Source organism: Glandiceps talaboti, chromosome 1 (genome assembly GCF_964340395.1).
Source record: "Glandiceps talaboti chromosome 1, keGlaTala1.1, whole genome shotgun sequence".
In the NCBI taxonomy this organism is placed as follows: domain Eukaryota; kingdom Metazoa; phylum Hemichordata; class Enteropneusta; family Spengelidae; genus Glandiceps; species Glandiceps talaboti.
Genome location: NC_135549.1, coordinates 28,562,822 through 28,587,536, shown reverse-complemented (window position 1 = coordinate 28,587,536; position 24,715 = coordinate 28,562,822). Strand labels below are relative to the sequence as shown.

General features: G+C 34.7%; 2 protein-coding genes across 2 annotated transcripts in view; one reads left to right on the top strand and one right to left on the bottom strand.

Moving 5' to 3' along the window:
• The window catches only part of LOC144440058 (uncharacterized), a 35,785-nt gene that overhangs the window by 6,209 nt on the left and 4,861 nt on the right, over positions 1-24,715 (top strand). The window lies entirely within an intron of this gene.
• Positions 10,607-12,715, bottom strand: LOC144442215 (uncharacterized). Its single transcript, XM_078131496.1, has 4 exons — positions 12,212-12,715; positions 11,579-11,765; positions 11,138-11,205; positions 10,607-10,724 (listed from the first exon to the last, which is right to left on the bottom strand). Exons 1-4 carry the CDS (start codon positions 12,330-12,332, stop codon positions 10,651-10,653), a joined length of 450 nt encoding a protein of 149 aa, XP_077987622.1. The 5' UTR covers positions 12,333-12,715; the 3' UTR covers positions 10,607-10,650.

Genomic DNA, 24,715 nt, shown 5'->3' with positions numbered 1-24,715 from the left:
TGTGAGATAAACATTAATAGAACAACTCTTATTATACGGAAAGGTTTATGGGCGAGTGACAGGAAACGGTTGTCAACAATCATGATTAAAATGGATGTAGGTGATGGAATATGTCGTGAGACTTTAGTTGTGTTTTGGCGCGAAACAACATGGGCCGTATAATGCAATTTTTTGAAATGTGGCAAAACACATATTAAACCGAATAGGTGAGATAATATTATACCCAGGAATATGAAACATCTTCAGTTGGGTTAGTATAACGCAAGTGAAATAAAAATATCATTATTATTATTATTATTGATTTCACCTATTCAATAATTCATTTTGTCCTTCATGAATTATCTATACAGCTGGCATTTGATAAAAAACACAAAAAACCCAACATTTTCTAACTCGTGTTTGTATGCGTTTATCTAAAAAGCCTGGAAGCACTGTACATAAACAAGGCTGGTGAATATATATTATACTAGGTTGACTAATGCAGGAAATTCGATGTAAAAAGTGTCTCGTTCTATCACTATTATTGATTGCTCGCCACGGATGACCTTACCAGAGATAATTGACAATTCAGTATTCATTGATTTGGCGGAGAGAGTGTGACACGCTAGTTATTATACAATAGCACTTTCGTTCGTGTTGTTTAAGTCCGTTATCACGAATATGTGTTGTTGTCCGGGGACCCAGGCACGAAACAATTAATGTAATAATCTGTGTTTCAAAACAAGCCTCTTATTTGATTATGTAGAGATAAATGTTCAAAATCCGGCATAAATTTTATGATATCATCACAGATGTGCAATTATGGAGGAAATTCATATCGACGTAATGAATGAGGCCATCTGTGTGTTGCAGCTTAGTCTTGCGCTACACGTAATCAATAACACTGTCACTGAGCCCGATCTCTCTCTCTCTCTCTCTCTCTCTCTCTCTCTCTCTCTCTCTCTCTCTCTCTCTCTCTCTCTCTCTCTCTCTCTCTCTCTCTCTCTCTCTCTCTCTCTCACACCACAACCCTATGAACATGTACACAGTCAATAAAACAGGATTTGGAAGAAACCCATTCTGTGGATTGATTGAAGCCTCAATTGCAGTACTTTCGTTATATTTTCTAATATTAGCTATTGAAAAATACACAAAACACTTTCTGTAAATAGTCGAATCCTTCTAATTAGGTCAATCACCGATCGGATTAAAATCTGATGTGGTGAAAGCGGCTAGATGCCTTTATTTACCTCTATTTCCATAGTTTTGTGTCATTTGTTTTCTTCTGGGTGATCGCCGCCTTCGAACAAACGACACAAAACGATGGACATAGAGGTGAATAAAGACATTTAGCCGCCTTCACCCCATCACTGAGATTTTAATCAGATTGGTCAATCACCTGACCTCTAGGTGTTGATGGTACTACGAACACTGGCTTGATGTCCATGTGTAAACAATTCAAATAAACATCAATCATGAACTAGTCTAGACTAGTCAACAGACTGTAAATTTACGGAATGTTGATCACCAGGCGATCAAAACAGACCCAGATCGATGTGATATGGCGTAATGCCAAATTCTCCTATTATTTTCCCTCAAACTGTAATCGCTCTAATTCGTTCATATGTTGTGAGTACCGATCACTTCCCTAGATAATTGTGATTATATATTTTGTTGCATTTATTTTGAGACTTTTTCCCGCCACAATTGATGAAACAGCAACAGATTTGCTACGACGTACAGACCGATAGTTATCATTGTAAATAAAGATTTGTTTACCCTTTGGATGTAGCACTTAATTTAGACCCTTACATCGAACAGTCATACAGAGATTGAATTTGAAATTGCTGCGAACATACATACCAGTGGCAAATATCAGTCTCACCATCGTTACCATGACTACCGTATCAAAAAGAAATGTAGAACATTCGACGCATTGATGGATAACCTCACTGACTAAAAAATGACAAGTCTTGACATCTACAGAGTGTGATTTCATGACTGTAGTCGATGGTTCGCATTGTATACTCCTTATGGGGATTAACCGACAGTGTGTAGTGTGGCGTCGATGGTAGGATTATGGCAGTGATGGAAAGGGTATACTACTACTTGTTTTCTTCAGGGAATTGTCCTTCTGGGAGAAGTAGATGGCGTTTTGGCTTTGCAACAGATAAATGCCAGATTACGGTTTGTTTATATCTTCCGATGTGAATATATTGTAGTATAGTCACAAAATGCAAAACAAAAAGTTGGTTGATAGACCAAGTCGTGAGATTTAACGTATCTAATCGTAGTCTATCAATTCTGCATTGCAGACATTTTTTGTCAAATGGCAGCAAATGTTACGTTTGATCAATCTGCTAAGACAGTGCTCTATACCGCAGAGATGTTGATGTACATCAACATCTCCTGACGAGTGATTTACTCACGAAACAGGCTTGTAGAGACGAAAAACCCGACTTGATTTTCTTCTACCCTCAACATATACTCCGCTCTGCGTGCAGACGTATCGAGCACTGTACTACGGACAAATCTTACCACTGACTTCCTATATATATATATATATATATATATATATATATATATATATATATATATATATATATATATATATATATATATATATATATACATATATATATATATGTGTGTGTGTGTGTGTGTGTATAGGTAGATAGATAGATAGATAGATAGATAGATAGATAGATAGATAGATAGATAGATAGATAGATAGATAGATAGATAGATAGATAGATAGATAGATAGATAGATAGATAGATAGATAGATAGATAGATAGATTTCTCTGTACATGTTTTCTGAAGTCGACATAGTAGGACTCGTGTGGCCTCTTTTCATTACCCTGAGTGAAGTTCACATACCCTGAAATTTTACTAAAATCATGAATATGTCATCGGTAATACAAATGTTACAATTGCAAAGCTGAAAAGGGCCTCTTCACACATATAATGATATGATAAATATATTCCTTTCCGCATTGTTACTACTAGCAGTATTATATCCTTATCCTCCATTCATGGCTAACCTAAAATATCCACATATTTTACTTTTAAAAATGTATCAACTGTGGATTGTGCATCAAATACAGAATATAATTCCATTCGTTTGTGAAATACAGACGCTAAGACTTTGTTGTTGCAATGACATCACCAAACGCTGTATAAAATATGTTGAAATAATAACATATTAGTCTTCGGCCACAGTCCTGAATTTTGCTGTAATGTGATGCAATGTAATGGAATATGGTAATGTAATGTAATGTAATGTAATGTAACGTACTGAGGTAATGTAACGTAATGCAATGTGGTAATGTAATGTAATGTAATATAGTGAACAGTCGTCATGTTAGGATGGAAACCGAATGGACGCTCGTAAACAACACGATTAATGTTGGCGGTTTGGCTTTTAATTTACGAGAAATGTGACTCTTAATTCGTTCTCAATATACCAGTACATCTTTCATCTCGTGAAATATCCAAAAATATACACTTTATTGTTAACTTAGAAGACGTGAACTTTTCACAATGATAGCCTCCTTTGTGTGTGTCTATAAATCATATATATACCTGGCATTACCTGTATACTCATTAATAATTGATATAGTAATAACGTGTCTGATTTGTACCAGCTTATCTCGATTCCACGATTTGGAATTTCGTTGACATCTATGGAATAGGATTACCGTACGCTTTACAGGTATTAGCCGCCTTATCAATTCTATTCGTAAAGGCCGTACGCGTCGACGAAGTTCGTATGCTAAATCGAAAAAAGAAGTTACATATTCAAAATGATATATATATATATATATATATATATATATATATATATATATATATATATATATATATATATATATATATATATATATATATATATATATATAATATATACGACATCATGTTTTGATGAGGCGCCGTAGATATCCTAGCTGGGGATCCCATAGGATGCACCTGTATTCGCTTCCCATAATATATTGTAACTATTCGGAAGTCTTAATATGTCAAAACTGTCCCTGAAGTAAAGATTAAGACAGACGTTTCGAATTATAGACTCTTTATCGATGATTTTAAGGCTGTATTATTTGAAATCGATGAACCAAACGCTCAAAGCAGCGCAAGTGATGCACATTGTACGGAGTAGAACAGAGTAGAAGCCCCTATGTTATTCACTGCAATTGTTGATTGCCGTTTCGAACAACATTCATTAAAGTTTGTTTGTAGTTTTCATTGTTTTTCTTGTGTGAGGATTTAAACCACACTTTCACAGTCTGACGCGATAGCAAAACAAAGATATACGCGTATGAATATCTAGTGAAACACTATGAAATAATTTATGAGCGTTTTGACAATTCAGATAGCAGGTACGTCCCTTCGAAAATCTGAGCCAGCTGATAACTACCCTTTACCCAAAATCTTAACTACGTGAATTCGTCAACCGTAAATCCCATTCTGGGTGTGTCGTTCCTACGTATCGTATTGTATCGTATCGTATTGTATCGTATTGTATCGTATCGTATTGTATTGTATTGTATTGTATTGTATCGTATTGTATTGTATTGTATCGTATTGTATTGTATTGTATTGTATTGTATTGTATTGTATTGTATTGTATTGTATTGTATTGTATTGTATTGTATCGTATTGTATCATATTGTATCATATTGTATTATATTACATTACATTACATTACATTATATTATATTATATTATATTATATTATATTATATTATATTATAGTTTTATTATTATGTAAGTGCGCATGCCTAGTAACGCGATGAATAATTTAGAATAACGGTTATCTGATTAAAACATAATCTAAAGACCCTCCATTGAACGTTATCATTGTAGACAATTGATATCAATATTTATCATTTAAAACAATGTATTTCTTTGATGACCTTTTAACAATTCTTCACGTCAGAATGAAAGTGTCAGTAAATAAAATTAAACGAGCAAATAAAACCTTGAAATAGTCACGTATTGGTTTGAACTGATGTAACCATAGAAACCAGTTACCCTAGAACAGGACGTCGTCTGGATCGACAAAATTCTTACAAGTACAATGTATTTATATTGCTACATTTTATCGTCAACCTTGACTAAAACCTTACTAGTATTGCTACATATTAACGTCCGGCGTTAAAAAAATGAATGAATGTACACTTGTTACAGTTTTATCCTTTTATGGATGCAAATTACATAAGGTAGCCCACGTTCAGAAAACGTAGCAATTTGGGTAATCTCTAGAAAGAGCTCTTATTCATCTGCGATTCGCATTTTAGGATCCTAGGATCTTTCACCATTTGTTTTAGTTTCATGATATAATTTGTCTCTGCGTTTGTTTGTTTTTACCATCAGTGAGTGTTTTAAATCGTCTAATGTGTTACGTTAATTGTATCTCTCGCTTTTACATTCCACATGCATTTTCTTTCCATGTTTTATTCAATTGTTGTTTTCTTTCCAATCTTTAGTTTTCAATTTTATTCACCTCTTTTTATGAGTGCACGTGGAAAGCTTTCCGATGCATTTTTATGCAAATGTTATATTTTATTATGTTTCATTATCACGACGAATATATAAAGTGTAGCAATGTTAACAAAATTTTAGTCGCCAAATTCAAAGACAATACAATGTAATAATGTTAGTAAAATGTCTGTCTGGCAAGGCGGCGTTCGGTTTCAAGTGGCCCGATTTCTAAGTTCACCTTCACTCCCAAAACTCGAAATAGCCCTATATAACACAGACTTTATGATATTACACAGAGTTGTACAATGTTACAGTATTAACATAAACCATAGACAATGGAGGGAGACCCACTGTCTATGCATAAACGGAACGTTATCATACAAATATCGACGTACACGGACCTCTTTCAGAATGTAAATTTGCGATCGGAAGTTCTCAAGTTAAAATCAGGAAACACGTTTTAGAGAAAGACGGCACAGGATACGACAACATGAATGCATCAACTGGCTTGATACCTTCTGTACATAACTTTTTTTTTTGTCTTCAGTCCAAACGTAAGGTTAATGATATATTGTGAAACATTGGTATTCATAACTTTAGAATAATACATGGTGTCATTACTTATTTAAAAAATATTCATAACTAGATAGTAAACCGACGAATTGCAATCACCGGGCAACAGACGACTTCCATTCGACAAAATAGCCGTGAGAAAATAGGATAATATATCGTCTCATTAATTGATTGATGTCTTTCTTTCGCTGACAATATCTTTAATATATCCACGATTTATTTCACATTCATAAATTCCATATTTATTTCATATTCATATATTTGGCAGTCCATCTAATGTCAGAGTTAGAATTTCGTGTTTAAATACATGTCTACTACCCTGATGTCGACACTCTGTTTAACACCTTAGGGCATAAGTTGAGTTTATGCGTCCGGTGAGGGTGGGGGGGGGGTTATTACTGCGTGAGATGCATAAAGGCCAAGTTTAAGGTTAACATATGTTCAAAGATTGTTTCTCGACGGTGAATAAGGGTTTACAGTACTAACCCATACATTTTATTTTGCCACTGTGTTTGCTTTTGTCATTAGTGAAAATGAATGTGTTTTTCGCGTGACAAGATTTATTTGTTATAACCTCCTCATGTCGAAAAAGCGTAATTAGACTGCCTGTCATTTTATTGTAACGTTCTTTAGTGTTTTTGGAAAGACCATTTAGGTATGATGTTATGATGCACTCATCCAAGCATATTTAATAATCATTTACTATCATTAAAACACAAACCTGGTATCCCAGTAGTATATATAAACGATTATGAAGACACAATTTAGCATAGATGTACTATCAAATGTCTGGGGGGGGGGGACAACTCAGCTGCAGGAAGATAATACGATGTTTTTAATATGTTTTCTTGTTAACTACTGTGGACTAAAAAAACTTATAAAATATGTTTTTGTTATTTTGGTTTTAATGACTAAAAATACGACATTGGCATTAAAGGAATTGGGAATAGATAAAGACTCATATGGCGTCATTATTACGTAGTTATTTTGTAATCAAATATAATCAAAACATATCAAATGGTAATTTGAACACATATTTGACGTCAACATTGACTGTCGTCAACAATTACTAAATGCGTCAATAGTAACAATAAGGTAAATATTACACATACGATATGATACACCGCCATTTTAGAATTTTAAAATAATCTCGAGGGACATGTTTGTTCGTCATTATAATGTTTCTTCTTTTCCTCCAATTAAAGAGAATACCATTCTGTCGTACCGTTGTATAACAAGAACGTTGATAAATATCAATGAACATAAATTGTTCCATTTGTAATGAAAATCGGGTAATTTGAAACGAAATGTCGTCTGCTCGACGCAACAAAATACAATGAACTAGATATTGTTACAAATACTAGACAACGCTATGATATCATGTGACATTGTTGCGACATTTTCTTTGCGTCAGCTCCATTTATCTTAGCAGACTGTCGCCAAATCATACACATCGTAACAGCGTATTCTTTTTTTTCTTTTTTTCAGGCATGTCAGTAGATCAAAATGTAACTTTGTTACAATTTTACTCAAATAAGTGTAGCAATGTGATTTTTGTTTAGCCAAACATTAAAATGTAGCAATGTTATTGCGGGTATTTTTTTATTCAAGCCAGACTATAAAATGTAAAAATGTAGTTAAAATGGTTTCGAGCTTGTCTGTAAGATTCGAAATGTAATGCCACGATGGTGGCGGCTGGTGGGGGGGGGGGGCAACTCATAGACGACCATACGGGGAGAGGTCCTCTAGAAATGGGTGCTTTTGTGCTCACAAGGTATGACAAATAGTATAGATATCAGCAAAGTAAGGTATCCCATCAGTACTACAAATTGTTGATAAAAGTAATTATTTAATACAAACCATGTCTGTGTCAGCTTTCGTTGACAATGTCGTGTTTTGATGTCTTATTGTGGCACTTACTTTGAAAGTACATTATATTTAGTACCATTGGCTGTAATAAGATGAAAACGTCACTATATTACCACTATGCGTCCTGTTCTTGCAAATGGGACAATTCAAAGCAGTCCATAGTATCTATGTTGTGAGATACAGATACAGATGGCATAAGAGAGACATTTTTATTTTATTTTTGGTATGAGAGAGCAGTTTGGGTTTGGAAGTCTCAGAGGAATCCCGTATACCATTCTATACACAGTTCCCCCCCCCCCCCCCAGCATGTCACCCTGTGAGATAACACGTGATTTTAGAAGCCTAACAGCGCTGATCAACGCGACGTATTATCGTAGCCTAGTTTGGCGTCAGACTCCGATTTTTCAAGGATCATACGTGTCTTTTTACCAGAAAAAATACTCGATTTACTAGAGATTAACAAAAAGAAGAGAATACAGATATCAAAAATAATAAATGTGAAGGGGTTAAAAAAAATAATATTGATGACTTGGTGTGCGTTACCATATTTTTACGCCATACTTTAAAAAAAAACTATTTTCTGAATGGTCTGACAGAGAGCGAGCATAATCATGGATATTACCTGCGCCTTCTTGTATTAATTTGTGTAAATTGATATCATTTCAATATCAAACACGGTTGCGCTAAGTGGATAAACCATCATGGTAGATGAAGGACCACGTTGACAAATCCACCATATTGGATGAAATGTAAGATACAAACAAACAAACACAACAACAACAACAACAACAACAACAACAACAACAACAACATCATCATCATCATCAACAACAACAACAATAACATTTGGCTGAACCATAATGTTGTTGTAATATATTCATATTTTAACTCATTTTTTACCGAAATCGGATTTCGTAGAATGAAATCTTATAGATTTGCCTAGCGGCTTATATGGTATTCCCGTCATTACAAATTCATGAAATATTCTGTATTGAGATATACTATTACGAGACAAACAAGAAGGGTTGTGAGATAAGACGACATTAGTCTGTATGGGTGACCCTATTTTTTCGGTTCCACTTTTCCATTTTTTCAATTTTCATTTTTCGATTTCAAAAAAGTTAAAAACCCACATCTTTTTCATATTTCTCTCTCTGCATGTTTTAGCACAACTTTAAACGAAATTTTAAGTACGTTTATCTCTATCTCGAAAGACATGCTCTGTCGTGAACAAGCTACGTCGTCGTCGGCGCCGCCATGACTGTAGATGACGTCGACAGGTCAGACACCTGAGGGCGCTGTTCCGCAAAATATTAGTGGTGGGTGAAAATTAAAAAAAAACCCACGTTATTCTGATGTTGGAGCTGGTCTGTCGGGTAATGAGAAACAGAAGAAGAAAAAATACGGTCACCCTAAGTAGTAGTGCTTGTTGATGGCAGATGTTGGTTGCTGTCGGTTAGCTACGTTTGATGAGTCATCCCATCAAAGGGATACTCGAAATCACCACAGACAGCATTATTACTGGCAGACACAAAGGTGATACCAGATGATTCAATATTTTTGCAATTTTTTCTGTACATGTGATTACTGTTGAATAAAAAATAAATCTATGACGTGAAAAATACTGTAAATTAAGATTTTGAAATTCTTTAAGGAGATGTACTACAAAATGAGACTTTTTTGAAAGTCTTGTCAATTTCATGAAATTTGGCATACACGATCTTTGATACATGAATCTTCAAAAAACGATATAAAATATAGGGGTCGCCGTGTCACGTTTCCATGGAAACATGACCAAACTTGGGGCCTTAAATATGTTGAAATTGACAACCTTCAGAAAAATAGAGCAAAATGATGGAAAATACTACCCCATATGCAATGATTTCAAGATATATCAAAGAACAGCTAATAAATTTCAGAAATAATAAAGGTTTAAATGGTTGCCAAGCCAATTTGATACTATAATTGACCAATAACTGTCATTTACAATTTTTACAATTGACAGTCTTTGTTTTTACCACCAATTTTCTGTTAGTCTTGTCATTTCTTTGAAATTTTGTTGAATGAAACTTTGATAAATGAAGATCACTTTGCCAAAATAAAATTGCAATGTCACCGTGCTTATTTTCAAAATAAATGAACATTTATATCTGGCACATCGATAATTGATAAGGCTATGGTCAGTTCAAATGAATATCTTTGCTAAATTTGGAGAGCCTAGGGGGTCCTTTTATATCAGCGGTCAAAGGTCACTTTGTCCCTTCCCAATTGTCACCTAGTTTCAATGTTTGGTCTACTGTGGAATCTCAGTAGACAAGGTTAAAGACACGTCGATGCCATATTTTTGCAATATTTCCAAAGCCCCCTAGCTTACTCTCAGATATACAGTCTGAGGCTTATACTGAACATTGTGCATAGGGCATTCCAATGTTATTTTCAATATGTGAAACTGTTCATCATAATGTTACACAATATGCATGATTGCAACTGTTTTCAGCTCCAATATCCTCACACTTCTACACACATCACTCACTTACAAACACAGAACATTCCTGAGAGAACAATCTGACTTTTTATTATAATTTTAATACTAATATATATCTCTCTACCAATATGTCTATACACATTACGTATGTTTGGTTTCTAGCAGGTTACAAAAAAGTACATTACAGAGTGTCAAGAATTTGCAATCTCTTTCAACATACTGTTCTTCTATTATAATTGATTTTTAAAACATTTCAAAATTTAGTTGACATGGTTAGTCAAGTATCTATGCCCTTTTATATGACAAACGATCATGCAAACTTGTTCACTATTACCTGAAAAAAATGAAAATGAACAATATTCTTATTACATATCTCATGTTAGACTATTAAAAAAGTTACAAACATTGTTTATGATGCGGTCAGACTTGGTAACTCTTACTGTACCACCACTATCTTCAGAAAATAAATCCCTTAAACTATTGAAACCATCTCTCTGATATGCTAAATGAAGATGTTGATAACACAAACCAGACCCCGCTACTTTCTGAGCCATAGATTTGCTAAGCACTTTGTTATCAACAAGACTAACTAGGGTAGTGTAGTTACACAACTGTTGATGTTTGTAGTGCTGGTGTTGAACTATCCTAACAATAGCAAAGTATTTGTCCAATTGAAAGGTGCAATTGACTGACATATTATTTTGTACATTTCTAATCTAAATGTACACGCACATATGAAATACTCACCGGATAAACTTTTATAATCTCGTCCACTGCCTCTCTTTTGCCATCCCCCATCGTATGATACATCAATCCTAAGAAAGAGAGAAGTAAATATGGTGACATATTACAACCAAGCAAATAAGTGGGCAAAATGTTTTACTTTATCTAGCCATAATCGACTCCACTGTATTCAAAATCTGAGAACAGTTTAAACCTACTGATATCATACGTGTATTTATACAATTGTATTATACATTGTACTTTGACAATAAGGCTCACTGTGACAATTGAAAAGATGATTACATTAATTTTTTAAAAAGTGAACTTTCTATTACTTAATATTGCTCATTTATGATATGAACTATGAAGTATTTTTTTACTGCTACATTGTATGTCTAACAGCTTGATCAGTTTGGTTGGTTCATGTGTGTATGTGTTTGTGTTTGTGACATTTCAATAACATACCATGGTTTCTTTGAGGACATCACTTCATCTCTAAGAGCTTGCTGGCAGGATCTTTTTGCTACATGGGTAATAGCTTCCCCAGCTAATTTCTCTTTACGTTTCAGTGTTCGGTTGTGCATTGTTGGTAGTGACATGGAAGAAAACATGGTATTGACATGTGTTTCACCAATACCTGCATTGATCATACCTTGGGGTGATAAAAAGGAGAATACTTACAATCTATATATACACTTGAGAACAAGTAGTTACTTCACTAAAATGAACTTTATTTATAAATTTGATCAAGCTTTATGTATCACACTGAAACGGTATGATTTTGTGATTGGAAGTCTATATTTAAATCACAAAGGGTATATTATTATACAATTACAGATATTCCAAGCATATATACAAGAAATATATCAACATAGTCCCAATTAGTCAGAGAGACAACTAAATACAAGTATGTGAAATAGTAACCAAAATAATAGCATTAGACAGTACATCATGTAAGTGGAAAGAATGTGATTCATTTCCTAATCTGTAACTAGTATTTACCCGAAAATAGAGGTCAGATCTCCATGGCATACATATTCACCATTACAACGATTGTAGTTACATCTTATTTTCATCAAAATCAACGATGTCACATACCTGTTGCTATTTTAGTGTTGATATCGAAGGCTAGCTGCCATTCCACGCTTCTGTCCGACATTTCGATGGGTTTTGTTTGTGTACACGTTATTATTGGCACCGCAGTTGTGACATTCAACATGTAAAACACTGCCTCCCCCGTACTTAGTTTCGCCAGTACACTTGATGAGACGAAGATGGTTACGACATACTTTACACGAATCTAACTCTTGAGCAAGTACTCCAAGATTGACGACTCTTACACCTTCATTCCAAGGGACATCCTTGGTGGTCGTTGTTGTCAGCTTGTCTTTATCAGCATTCGTAACATTAGTTGAACTTGCAATCGAGTCCGGATCCAACGGACGGTTTGGATAGTCCCCACTTACTGATTGTACACGCCACCTTTTCACCGTTGCTTCTTTTACCTTTAGACGACGTGACAATTCACTCCGTTTCCAAAATTTGCCACTACCGGATTTTAACATCTTAGTTACCGTCGATTGATCGTCTGCAGAACTAAAAAATGGCCGACGCACACGTATATTTTCGTCAGTCTAGGGGGTTTTATTGCGCACAAACGTATGCGCGACGGAATTCGGCGTACTTAACCTTTGAAACTGCTGGCTGTATGCGTTATTCAACCACAGGTAATTATTCGCTTGTGGTCATTTATGCTATTTCGGATTCGTGTGAGATAAACATTAATAGAACAACTCTTATTATACGGAAAGGTTTATGGGCGAGTGACAGGAAACGGTTGTCAACAATCATGATTAAAATGGATGTAGGTGATGGAATATGTCGTGAGACTTTAGTTGTGTTTTGGCGCGAAACAACATGGGCCGTATAATGCAATTTTTTGAAATGTGGCAAAACACATATTAAACCGAATAGGTGAGATAATATTATACCCAGGAATATGAAACATCTTCAGTTGGGTTAGTATAACGCAAGTGAAATAAAAATATCATTATTATTATTATTATTGATTTCACCTATTCAATAATTCATTTTGTCCTTCATGAATTATCTATACAGCTGGCATTTGATAAAAAACACAAAAAACCCAACATTTTCTAACTCGTGTTTGTATGCGTTTATCTAAAAAGCCTGGAAGCACTGTACATAAACAAGGCTGGTGAATATATATTATACTAGGTTGACTAATGCAGGAAATTCGATGTAAAAAGTGTCTCGTTCTATCACTATTATTGATTGCTCGCCACGGATGACCTTACCAGAGATAATTGACAATTCAGTATTCATTGATTTGGCGGAGAGAGTGTGACACGCTAGTTATTATACAATAGCACTTTCGTTCGTGTTGTTTAAGTCCGTTATCACGAATATGTGTTGTTGTCCGGGGACCCAGGCACGAAACAATTAATGTAATAATCTGTGTTTCAAAACAAGCCTCTTATTTGATTATGTAGAGATAAATGTTCAAAATCCGGCATAAATTTTATGATATCATCACAGATGTGCAATTATGGAGGAAATTCATATCGACGTAATGAATGAGGCCATCTGTGTGTTGCAGCTTAGTCTTGCGCTACACGTAATCAATAACACTGTCACTGAGCCCGATCTCTCTCTCTCTCTCTCTCTCTCTCTCTCTCTCTCTCTCTCTCTCTCTCTCTCTCTCTCTCTCTCTCTCTCTCTCTCTCTCTCTCTCTCTCTCTCTCTCTCACACCACAACCCTATGAACATGTACACAGTCAATAAAACAGGATTTGGAAGAAACCCATTCTGTGGATTGATTGAAGCCTCAATTGCAGTACTTTCGTTATATTTTCTAATATTAGCTATTGAAAAATACACAAAACACTTTCTGTAAATAGTCGAATCCTTCTAATTAGGTCAATCACCGATCGGATTAAAATCTGATGTGGTGAAAGCGGCTAGATGCCTTTATTTACCTCTATTTCCATAGTTTTGTGTCATTTGTTTTCTTCTGGGTGATCGCCGCCTTCGAACAAACGACACAAAACGATGGACATAGAGGTGAATAAAGACATTTAGCCGCCTTCACCCCATCACTGAGATTTTAATCAGATTGGTCAATCACCTGACCTCTAGGTGTTGATGGTACTACGAACACTGGCTTGATGTCCATGTGTAAACAATTCAAATAAACATCAATCATGAACTAGTCTAGACTAGTCAACAGACTGTAAATTTACGGAATGTTGATCACCAGGCGATCAAAACAGACCCAGATCGATGTGATATGGCGTAATGCCAAATTCTCCTATTATTTTCCCTCAAACTGTAATCGCTCTAATTCGTTCATATGTTGTGAGTACCGATCACTTCCCTAGATAATTGTGATTATATATTTTGTTGCATTTATTTTGAGACTTTTTCCCGCCACAATTGATGAAACAGCAACAGATTTGCTACGACGTACAGACCGATAGTTATCATTGTAAATAAAGATTTGTTTACCCTTTGGATGTAGCACTTAATTTAGACCCTTACATCGAACAGTCATACAGAGATTGAATTTGAAATTGCTGCGAACATACATACCAGTGGCAAATATCAGTCTCACCATCGTTACCATGACTACCGTATCAAAAAGAAATGTAGAACATTCGACGCATTGATGGATAACCTCACTGACTAAAAAATGACAAGTCTTGACATCTACAGAGTGTGATTTCATGACTGTAGTCGATGGTTCGCATTGTATACTCCTTATGGGGATTAACCGACAGTGTGTAGTGTGGCGTCGATGGTAGGATTATGGCAGTGATGGAAAGGGTATACTACTACTTGTTTTCTTCAGGGAATTGTCCTTCTGGGAGAAGTAGATGGCGTTTTGGCTTTGCAACAGATAAATGCCAGATTACGGTTTGTTTATATCTTCCGATGTGAATATATTGTAGTATAGTCACAAAATGCAAAACAAAAAGTTGGTTGATAGACCAAGTCGTGAGATTTAACGTATCTAATCGTAGTCTATCAATTCTGCATTGCAGACATTTTTTGTCAAATGGCAGCAAATGTTACGTTTGATCAATCTGCTAAGACAGTGCTCTATACCGCAGAGATGTTGATGTACATCAACATCTCCTGACGAGTGATTTACTCACGAAACAGGCTTGTAGAGACGAAAAACCCGACTTGATTTTCTTCTACCCTCAACATATACTCCGCTCTGCGTGCAGACGTATCGAGCACTGTACTACGGACAAATCTTACCACTGACTTCCTATATATATATATATATATATATATATATATATATATATATATATATATATATATATATATATATATATATATATATACATATATATATATATGTGTGTGTGTGTGTGTATAGGTAGATAGATAGATAGATAGATAGATAGATAGATAGATAGATAGATAGATAGATAGATAGATAGATAGATAGATAGATAGATAGATAGATAGATAGATAGATAGATAGATAGATAGATAGATAGATAGATAGATAGATAGATTTCTCTGTACATGTTTTCTGAAGTCGACATAGTAGGACTCGTGTGGCCTCTTTTCATTACCCTGAGTGAAGTTCACATACCCTGAAATTTTACTAAAATCATGAATATGTCATCGGTAATACAAATGTTACAATTGCAAAGCTGAAAAGGGCCTCTTCACACATATAATGATATGATAAATATATTCCTTTCCGCATTGTTACTACTAGCAGTATTATATCCTTATCCTCCATTCATGGCTAACCTAAAATATCCACATATTTTACTTTTAAAAATGTATCAACTGTGGATTGTGCATCAAATACAGAATATAATTCCATTCGTTTGTGAAATACAGACGCTAAGACTTTGTTGTTGCAATGACATCACCAAGCGCTGTATAAAATATGTTGAAATAATAACATATTAGTCTTCGGCCACAGTCCTGAATTTTGCTGTAATGTGATGCAATGTAATGGAATATGGTAATGTAATGTAATGTAATGTAATGTAACGTACTGAGGTAATGTAACGTAATGCAATGTGGTAATGTAATGTAATGTAATATAGTGAACAGTCGTCATGTTAGGATGGAAACCGAATGGACGCTCGTAAACAACACGATTAATGTTGGCGGTTTGGCTTTTAATTTACGAGAAATGTGACTCTTAATTCGTTCTCAATATACCAGTACATCTTTCATCTCGTGAAATATCCAAAAATATACACTTTATTGTTAACTTAGAAGACGTGAACTTTTCACAATGATAGCCTCCTTTGTGTGTGTCTATAAATCATATATATACCTGGCATTACCTGTATACTCATTAATAATTGATATAGTAATAACGTGTCTGATTTGTACCAGCTTATCTCGATTCCACGATTTGGAATTTCGTTGACATCTATGGAATAGGATTACCGTACGCTTTACAGGTATTAGCCGCCTTATCAATTCTATTCGTAAAGGCCGTACGCGTCGACGAAGTTCGTATGCTAAATCGAAAAAAGAAGTTACATATTCAAAATGATATATATATATATATATATATATATATATATATATATATATATATATATATATATATATATATATATATATATATATATATATATATATAATATATACGACATCATGTTTTGATGAGGCGCCGTAGATATCCTAGCTGGGGATCCCATAGGATGCACCTGTATTCGCTTCCCATAATATATTGTAACTATTCGGAAGTCTTAATATGTCAAAACTGTCCCTGAAGTAAAGATTAAGACAGACGTTTCGAATTATAGACTCTTTATCGATGATTTTAAGGCTGTATTATTTGAAATCGATGAACCAAACGCTCAAAGCAGCGCAAGTGATGCACATTGTACGGAGTAGAACAGAGTAGAAGCCCCTATGTTATTCACTGCAATTGTTGATTGCCGTTTCGAACAACATTCATTAAAGTTTGTTTGTAGTTTTCATTGTTTTTCTTGTGTGAGGATTTAAACCACACTTTCACAGTCTGACGCGATAGCAAAACAAAGATATACGCGTATGAATATCTAGTGAAACACTATGAAATAATTTATGAGCGTTTTGACAATTCAGATAGCAGGTACGTCCCTTCGAAAATCTGAGCCAGCTGATAACTACCCTTTACCCAAAATCTTAACTACGTGAATTCGTCAACCGTAAATCCCATTCTGGGTGTGTCGTTCCTACGTATCGTATTGTATCGTATCGTATTGTATCGTATTGTATCGTATCGTATTGTATTGTATTGTATTGTATTGTATCGTATTGTATTGTATTGTATCGTATTGTATTGTATTGTATTGTATTGTATTGTATTGTATTGTATTGTATTGTATTGTATTGTATTGTATTGTATTGTATCGTATTGTATCATATTGTATCATATTGTATTATATTACATTACATTACATTACATTATATTATATTATATTATATTATATTATATTATATTATATTATAGTTTTATTATTATGTAAGTGCGCATGCCTAGTAACGCGATGAATAATTTAGAATAACGGTTATCTGATTAAAACATAATCTAAAGACCCTCCATTGAACGTTATCATTGTAGACAATTGATATCAATATTTATCATTTAAAACAATGTATTTCTTTGATGACCTTTTAACAATTCTTCACGTCAGAATGAAAGTGTCAGTAAATAAAATTAAACGAGCAAATAAAACCTTGAAATAGTCACGTATTGGTTTGAACTGATGTAACCATAGAAACCAGTTACCCTAGAACAGGACGTCGTCTGGATCGACAAAATTCTTACAAGTACAATGTATTTATATTGCTACATTTTATCGTCAACCTTGACTAAAACCTTACTAGTATTGCTACATATTAACGTCCGGCGTTAAAAAAATGAATGAATGTACACTTGTTACAGTTTTATCCTTTTATGGATGCAAATTACATAAGGTAGCCCACGTTCAGAAAACGTAGCAATTTGGGTAATCTCTAGAAAGAGCTCTTATTCATCTGCGATTCGCATTTTAGGATCCTAGGATCTTTCACCATTTGTTTTAGTTTCATGATATAATTTGTCTCTGCGTTTGTTTGTTTTTACCATCAGTGAGTGTTTTAAATCGTCTAATGTGTTACGTTAATTGTATCTCTCGCTTTTACATTCCACATGCATTTTCTTTCCATGTTTTATTCAATTGTTGTTTTCTTTCCAATCTTTAGTTTTCAATTTTATTCACCTCTTTTTATGAGTGCACGTGGAAAGCTTTCCGATGCATTTTTATGCAAATGTTATATTTTATTATGTTTCATTATCACGACGAATATATAAAGTGTAGCAATGTTAACAAAATTTTAGTCGCCAAATTCAAAGACAATACAATGTAATAATGTTAGTAAAATGTCTGTCTGGCAAGGCGGCGTTCGGTTTCAAGTGGCCCGATTTCTAAGTTCACCTTCACTCCCAAAACTCGAAATAGCCCTATATAACACAGACTTTATGATATTACACAGAGTTGTACAATGTTACAGTATTAACATAAACCATAGACAATGGAGGGAGACCCACTGTCTATGCATAAACGGAACGTTATCATACAAATATCGACGTACACGGACCTCTTTCAGAATGTAAATTTGCGATCGGAAGTTCTCAAGTTAAAATCAGGAAACACGTTTTAGAGAAAGACGGCACAGGATACGACAACATGAATGCATCAACTGGCTTGATACCTTCTGTACATAACTTTTTTTTTTGTCTTCAGTCCAAACGTAAGGTTAATGATATATTGTGAAACATTGGTATTCATAACTTTAGAATAATACATGGTGTCATTACTTATTTAAAAAATATTCATAACTAGATAGTAAACCGACGAATTGCAATCACCGGGCAACAGACGACTTCCATTCGACAAAATAGCCGTGAGAAAATAGGATAATATATCGTCTCATTAATTGATTGATGTCTTTCTTTCGCTGACAATATCTTTAATATATCCACGATTTATTTCACATTCATAAATTCCATATTTATTTCATATTCATATATTTGGCAGTCCATCTAATGTCAGAGTTAGAATTTCGTGTTTAAATACATGTCTACTACCCTGATGTCGACACTCTGTTTAACACCTTAGGGCATAAGTTGAGTTTATGCGTCCGGTGAGGGTGGGGGGGGGGGTTATTACTGCGTGAGATGCATAAAGGCCAAGTTTAAGGTTAACATATGTTCAAAGATTGTTTCTCGACGGTGAATAAGGGTTTACAGTACTAACCCATACATTTTATTTTGCCACTGTGTTTGCTTTTGTCATTAGTGAAAATGAATGTGTTTTTCGCGTGACAAGATTTATTTGTTATAACCTCCTCATGTCGAAAAAGCGTAATTAGACTGCCTGTCATTTTATTGTAACGTTCTTTAGTGTTTTTGGAAAGACCATTTAGGTATGATGTTATGATGCACTCATCCAAGCATATTTAATAATCATTTACTATCATTAAAACACAAACCTGGTATCCCAGTAGTATATATAAACGATTATGAAGACACAATTTAGCATAGATGTACTATCAAATGTCTGGGGGGGGGGGGGACAACTCAGCTGCAGGAAGATAATACGATGTTTTTAATATGTTTTCTTGTTAACTACTGTGGACTAAAAAAACTTATAAAATATGTTTTTGTTATTTTGGTTTTAATGACTAAAAATACGACATTGGCATTAAAGGAATTGGGAATAGATAAAGACTCATATGGCGTCATTATTACGTAGTTATTTTGTAATCAAATATAATCAAAACATATCAAATGGTAATTTGAACACATATTTGACGTCAACATTGACTGTCGTCAACAATTACTAAATGCGTCAATAGTAACAATAAGGTAAATATTACACATACGATATGATACACCGCCATTTTAGAATTTTAAAATAATCTCGAGGGACATGTTTGTTCGTCATTATAATGTTTCTTCTTTTCCTCCAATTAAAGAGAATACCATTCTGTCGTACCGTTGTATAACAAGAACGTTGATAAATATCAATGAACATAAATTGTTCCATTTGTAATGAAAATCGGGTAATTTGAAACGAAATGTCGTCTGCTCGACGCAACAAAATACAATGAACTAGATATTGTTACAAATACTAGACAACGCTATGATATCATGTGACATTGTTGCGACATTTTCTTTGCGTCAGCTCCATTTATCTTAGCAGACTGTCGCCAAATCATACACATCGTAACAGCGTATTCTTTTTTTTCTTTTTTTCAGGCATGTCAGTAGATCAAAATGTAACTTTGTTACAATTTTACTCAAATAAGTGTAGCAATGTGATTTTTGTTTAGCCAAACATTAAAATGTAGCAATGTTATTGCGGGTATTTTTTTATTCAAGCCAGACTATAAAATGTAAAAATGTAGTTAAAATGGTTTCGAGCTTGTCTGTAAGATTCGAAATGTAATGCCACGATGGTGGCGGCTGGTGGGGGGGGGGGGGGCAACTCATAGACGACCATACGGGGAGAGGTCCTCTAGAAATGGGTGCTTTTGTGCTCACAAGGTATGACAAATAGTATAGATATCAGCAAAGTAAGGTATCCCATCAGTACTACAAATTGTTGATAAAAGTAATTATTTAATACAAACCATGTCTGTGTCAGCTTTCGTTGACAATGTCGTGTTTTGATGTCTTATTGTGGCACTTACTTTGAAAGTACATTATATTTAGTACCATTGGCTGTAATAAGATGAAAACGTCACTATATTACCACTATGCGTCCTGTTCTTGCAAATGGGACAATTCAAAGCAGTCCATAGTATCTATGTTGTGAGATACAGATACAGATGGCATAAGAGAGACATTTTTATTTTATTTTTGGTATGAGAGAGCAGTTTGGGTTTGGAAGTCTCAGAGGAATCCCGTATACCATTCTATACACAGTTCCCCCCCCCCCAGCATGTCACCCTGTGAGATAACACGTGATTTTAGAAGCCTAACAGCGCTGATCAACGCGACGTATTATCGTAGCCTAGTTTGGCGTCAGACTCCGATTTTTCAAGGATCATACGTGTCTTTTTACCAGAAAAAATACTCGATTTACTAGAGATTAACAAAAAGAAGAGAATACAGATATCAAAAATAATAAATGTGAAGGGGTTAAAAAAAATAATATTGATGACTTGGTGTGCGTTACCATATTTTTACGCCATACTTTAAAAAAAAACTATTTTCTGAATGGTCTGACAGAGAGCGAGCATAATCATGGATATTACCTGCGCCTTCTTGTATTAATTTGTGTAAATTGATATCATTTCAATATCAAACACGGTTGCGCTAAGTGGATAAACCATCATGGTAGATGAAGGACCACGTTGACAAATCCACCATATTGGATGAAATGTAAGATACAAACAAACAAACACAACAACAACAACAACAACAACAACAACAACAACAACAACATCATCATCATCATCAACAACAACAACAATAACATTTGGCTGAACCATAATGTTGTTGTAATATATTCATATTTTAACTCATTTTTTACCGAAATCGGATTTCGTAGAATGAAATCTTATAGATTTGCCTAGCGGCTTATATGGTATTCCCGTCATTACAAATTCATGAAATATTCTGTATTGAGATATACTATTACGAGACAAACAAGAAGGGTTGTGAGATAAGACGACATTAGTCTGTATGGGTGACCCTATTTTTTCGGTTCCACTTTTCCATTTTTTCAATTTTCATTTTTCGATTTCAAAAAAGTTAAAAACCCACATCTTTTTCATATTTCTCTCTCTGCATGTTTTAGCACAACTTTAAACGAAATTTTAAGTACGTTTATCTCTATCTCGAAAGACATGCTCTGTCGTGAACAAGCTACGTCGTCGTCGGCGCCGCCATGACTGTAGATGACGTCGACAGGTCAGACACCTGAGGGCGCTGTTCCGCAAAATATTAGTGGTGGGTGAAAATTAAAAAAAAACCCACGTTATTCTGATGTTGGAGCTGGTCTGTCGGGTAATGAGAAACAGAAGAAGAAAAAATACGGTCACCCTAAGTAGTAGTGCTTGTTGATGGCAGATGTTGGTTGCTGTCGGTTAGCTACGTTTGATGAGTCATCCCATCAAAGGGATACTCGAAATCACCACAGACAGCATTATTACTGGCAGACACAAAGGTGATACCAGATGATTCAATATTTTTGCAATTTTTTCTGTACATGTGATTACTGTTGAATAAAAAATAAATCTATGACGTGAAAAATACTGTAAATTAAGATTTTGAAATTCTTTAATACACAAAATACATTTTTAAACCTAGACTGTCACAGTCGCTCGTGCCTTTTTTTCCAACGTTTTATCTAAACTTAAGTCATCGCCGCGCTCCGATCCGGCGCAATACTACTATAATCACATACTGATATCGAGGGCTTCGGCCCTCGATCTCTCGGACCTTCGGCCCTCGATATCAGTATGCGATTGTAGTAGTGTTGCGCCGAATCGGATCGCGGTGACGACTTAATAAGTTTAGATAAAACGTAGGAAAAAAAGGCGCGAGCGACTGTCGACAGTCTAAATTAAACCGTATGTAAACAGAATGCCTTCCGCAAGATTAAAATATTTACATGTTAATTGTTGGTCACAACAATGCCATTCTTAAGATATAGCCTAATTACTGACAATCATTAATCATGGAAATAAGTCATTAAAATGGCTCATTAATCATTAAAATGAAAATAATTATCCCATTTGCCATCGATATGACCACTTTAACACTTTATGATATATACTAATAATTAATGCAAATGACTCATTAAAACTACAAGCTACTGCAACAATCTTTTTAGGACATATTTTGCATTTTGGTATGGTTGATGTATGTACCAAATAGAATTTAAAGTGTTCATCGATTCATAATAACTGAGTCCAAAATACATTGACCTTTTCCAAGGCATAATGACCCACCTTAAAAGTTAATAGGTTTTTGACAGATTTGTTCTCCTTTTCACCAGAGATGGTTCATAAGTGTCTGATGTTGGCTGGAATTTCCAGCCACAAACCAGAGATGGTTCGTAGGTCTCTGTGGTTGGCTTAAATTTCAAGCCATAAACCAGAGATGGTTCATAAGTGTCTGATGTTGGCTGGAATTTCCAGCCACGAACTATCGCTGATTCATAGCTCTCTGTGGTTGGCTGGAATTTCAAGCCACAAACCAGAGATGGTTCATAGGTCTCTGTGGTTGGCTGGAATTTCCAGCCACAGACCTTAAAAATCACCCATATTATGCACAAAGTGGTGAAGAAAAATAGCCTATTTCCACTTTTTTGTGCATATAATGACCATGAAATTGACCATTTGGAATGGTCAATGTATTTTGGACTCTAATGGATGCTAATTACAGAAACTCATTCATTATGCAGATTGGGGTTATTATTAGTTACATCAACAAGTTTTAGAGGATACAAGCGTATTGTTAACATAGTTGTATTGTACAAAATTGCATTAAGATATCAGCTAATTACTGAAAATCGTTATTTATGCAATTACCTCATTAATGTTCATAGAATGTTTACCAGAATCTAACCAGCTCTAGCCATTACCCTAAAGAATATGTGTAGCAAATAAAGTGCATTTGAATTGAGTCAGATCATTTTTGAGAAAACAATGACACAGATAGGCACACACACACACAGAGACGGACACACACACATCACTTAACATATAACCTCCCTTACGGAAGGTAACAACGGTGATATCCGTGTTTTGTACGTTTCCTGATCTGGTTATGAGACTGTAAAAGCGAATCTGACTCGGTGGATTTAGAGACTCAAAGATTTAAATTTGTAAAGACTCCCCAGTTTTATAATAAACTTTTTTTTTTAAAAAACATGGTTTTCACTGAAAAGTAATAATGTAAAGTGTTAATAATGTCCGGCGCTGAAGATGTTCAGGAAAATGAATATTGGACAATTAAATCTTCTATGCGTGGTTAATGTCACTCCTGATGTATTAATCTATTACGGTCACGTACATGACGAAAATTAACGAGCTGTTTAGTTAGATCTTGCCGTAGTGAAACGATAACGATCGAGGCTATAACGACATCGGCGGCATCAACACACCTGAATGGGTGACAAAGAATATACTAGTATATATACTGCGTATTGTATTTTTACCACTCTCGATGTATAGGATGTGTATTTAGTACGTCTTCAAACAAACCATGTAACAATTTATTTCATTATGAAAATGATGAGACAGCCTTACAAATACTTTAAAATATTTAGCTCAAAGTATCCATTTCTTTTGATTTTTTTTTTTTTTAAAAGGAAACTATTTCTCCATCTTTTGGAAGTGTTTTAATCTGACTCATCATATTCAGTAGCGGAAGTTGTACATGAAGGAAAACCAATGTCGCTGCTTCTGTGGTGCTCGAAATTTTAGTAAAAAAAAAACGTTCAAAATCCACAGATTTTCATAAAGTACGCTTGCGCAGGCATAACTACACTATATTTTCTAACTCAGTGAAGAGAACGATATTATTGCCCCAATGTATAGTTC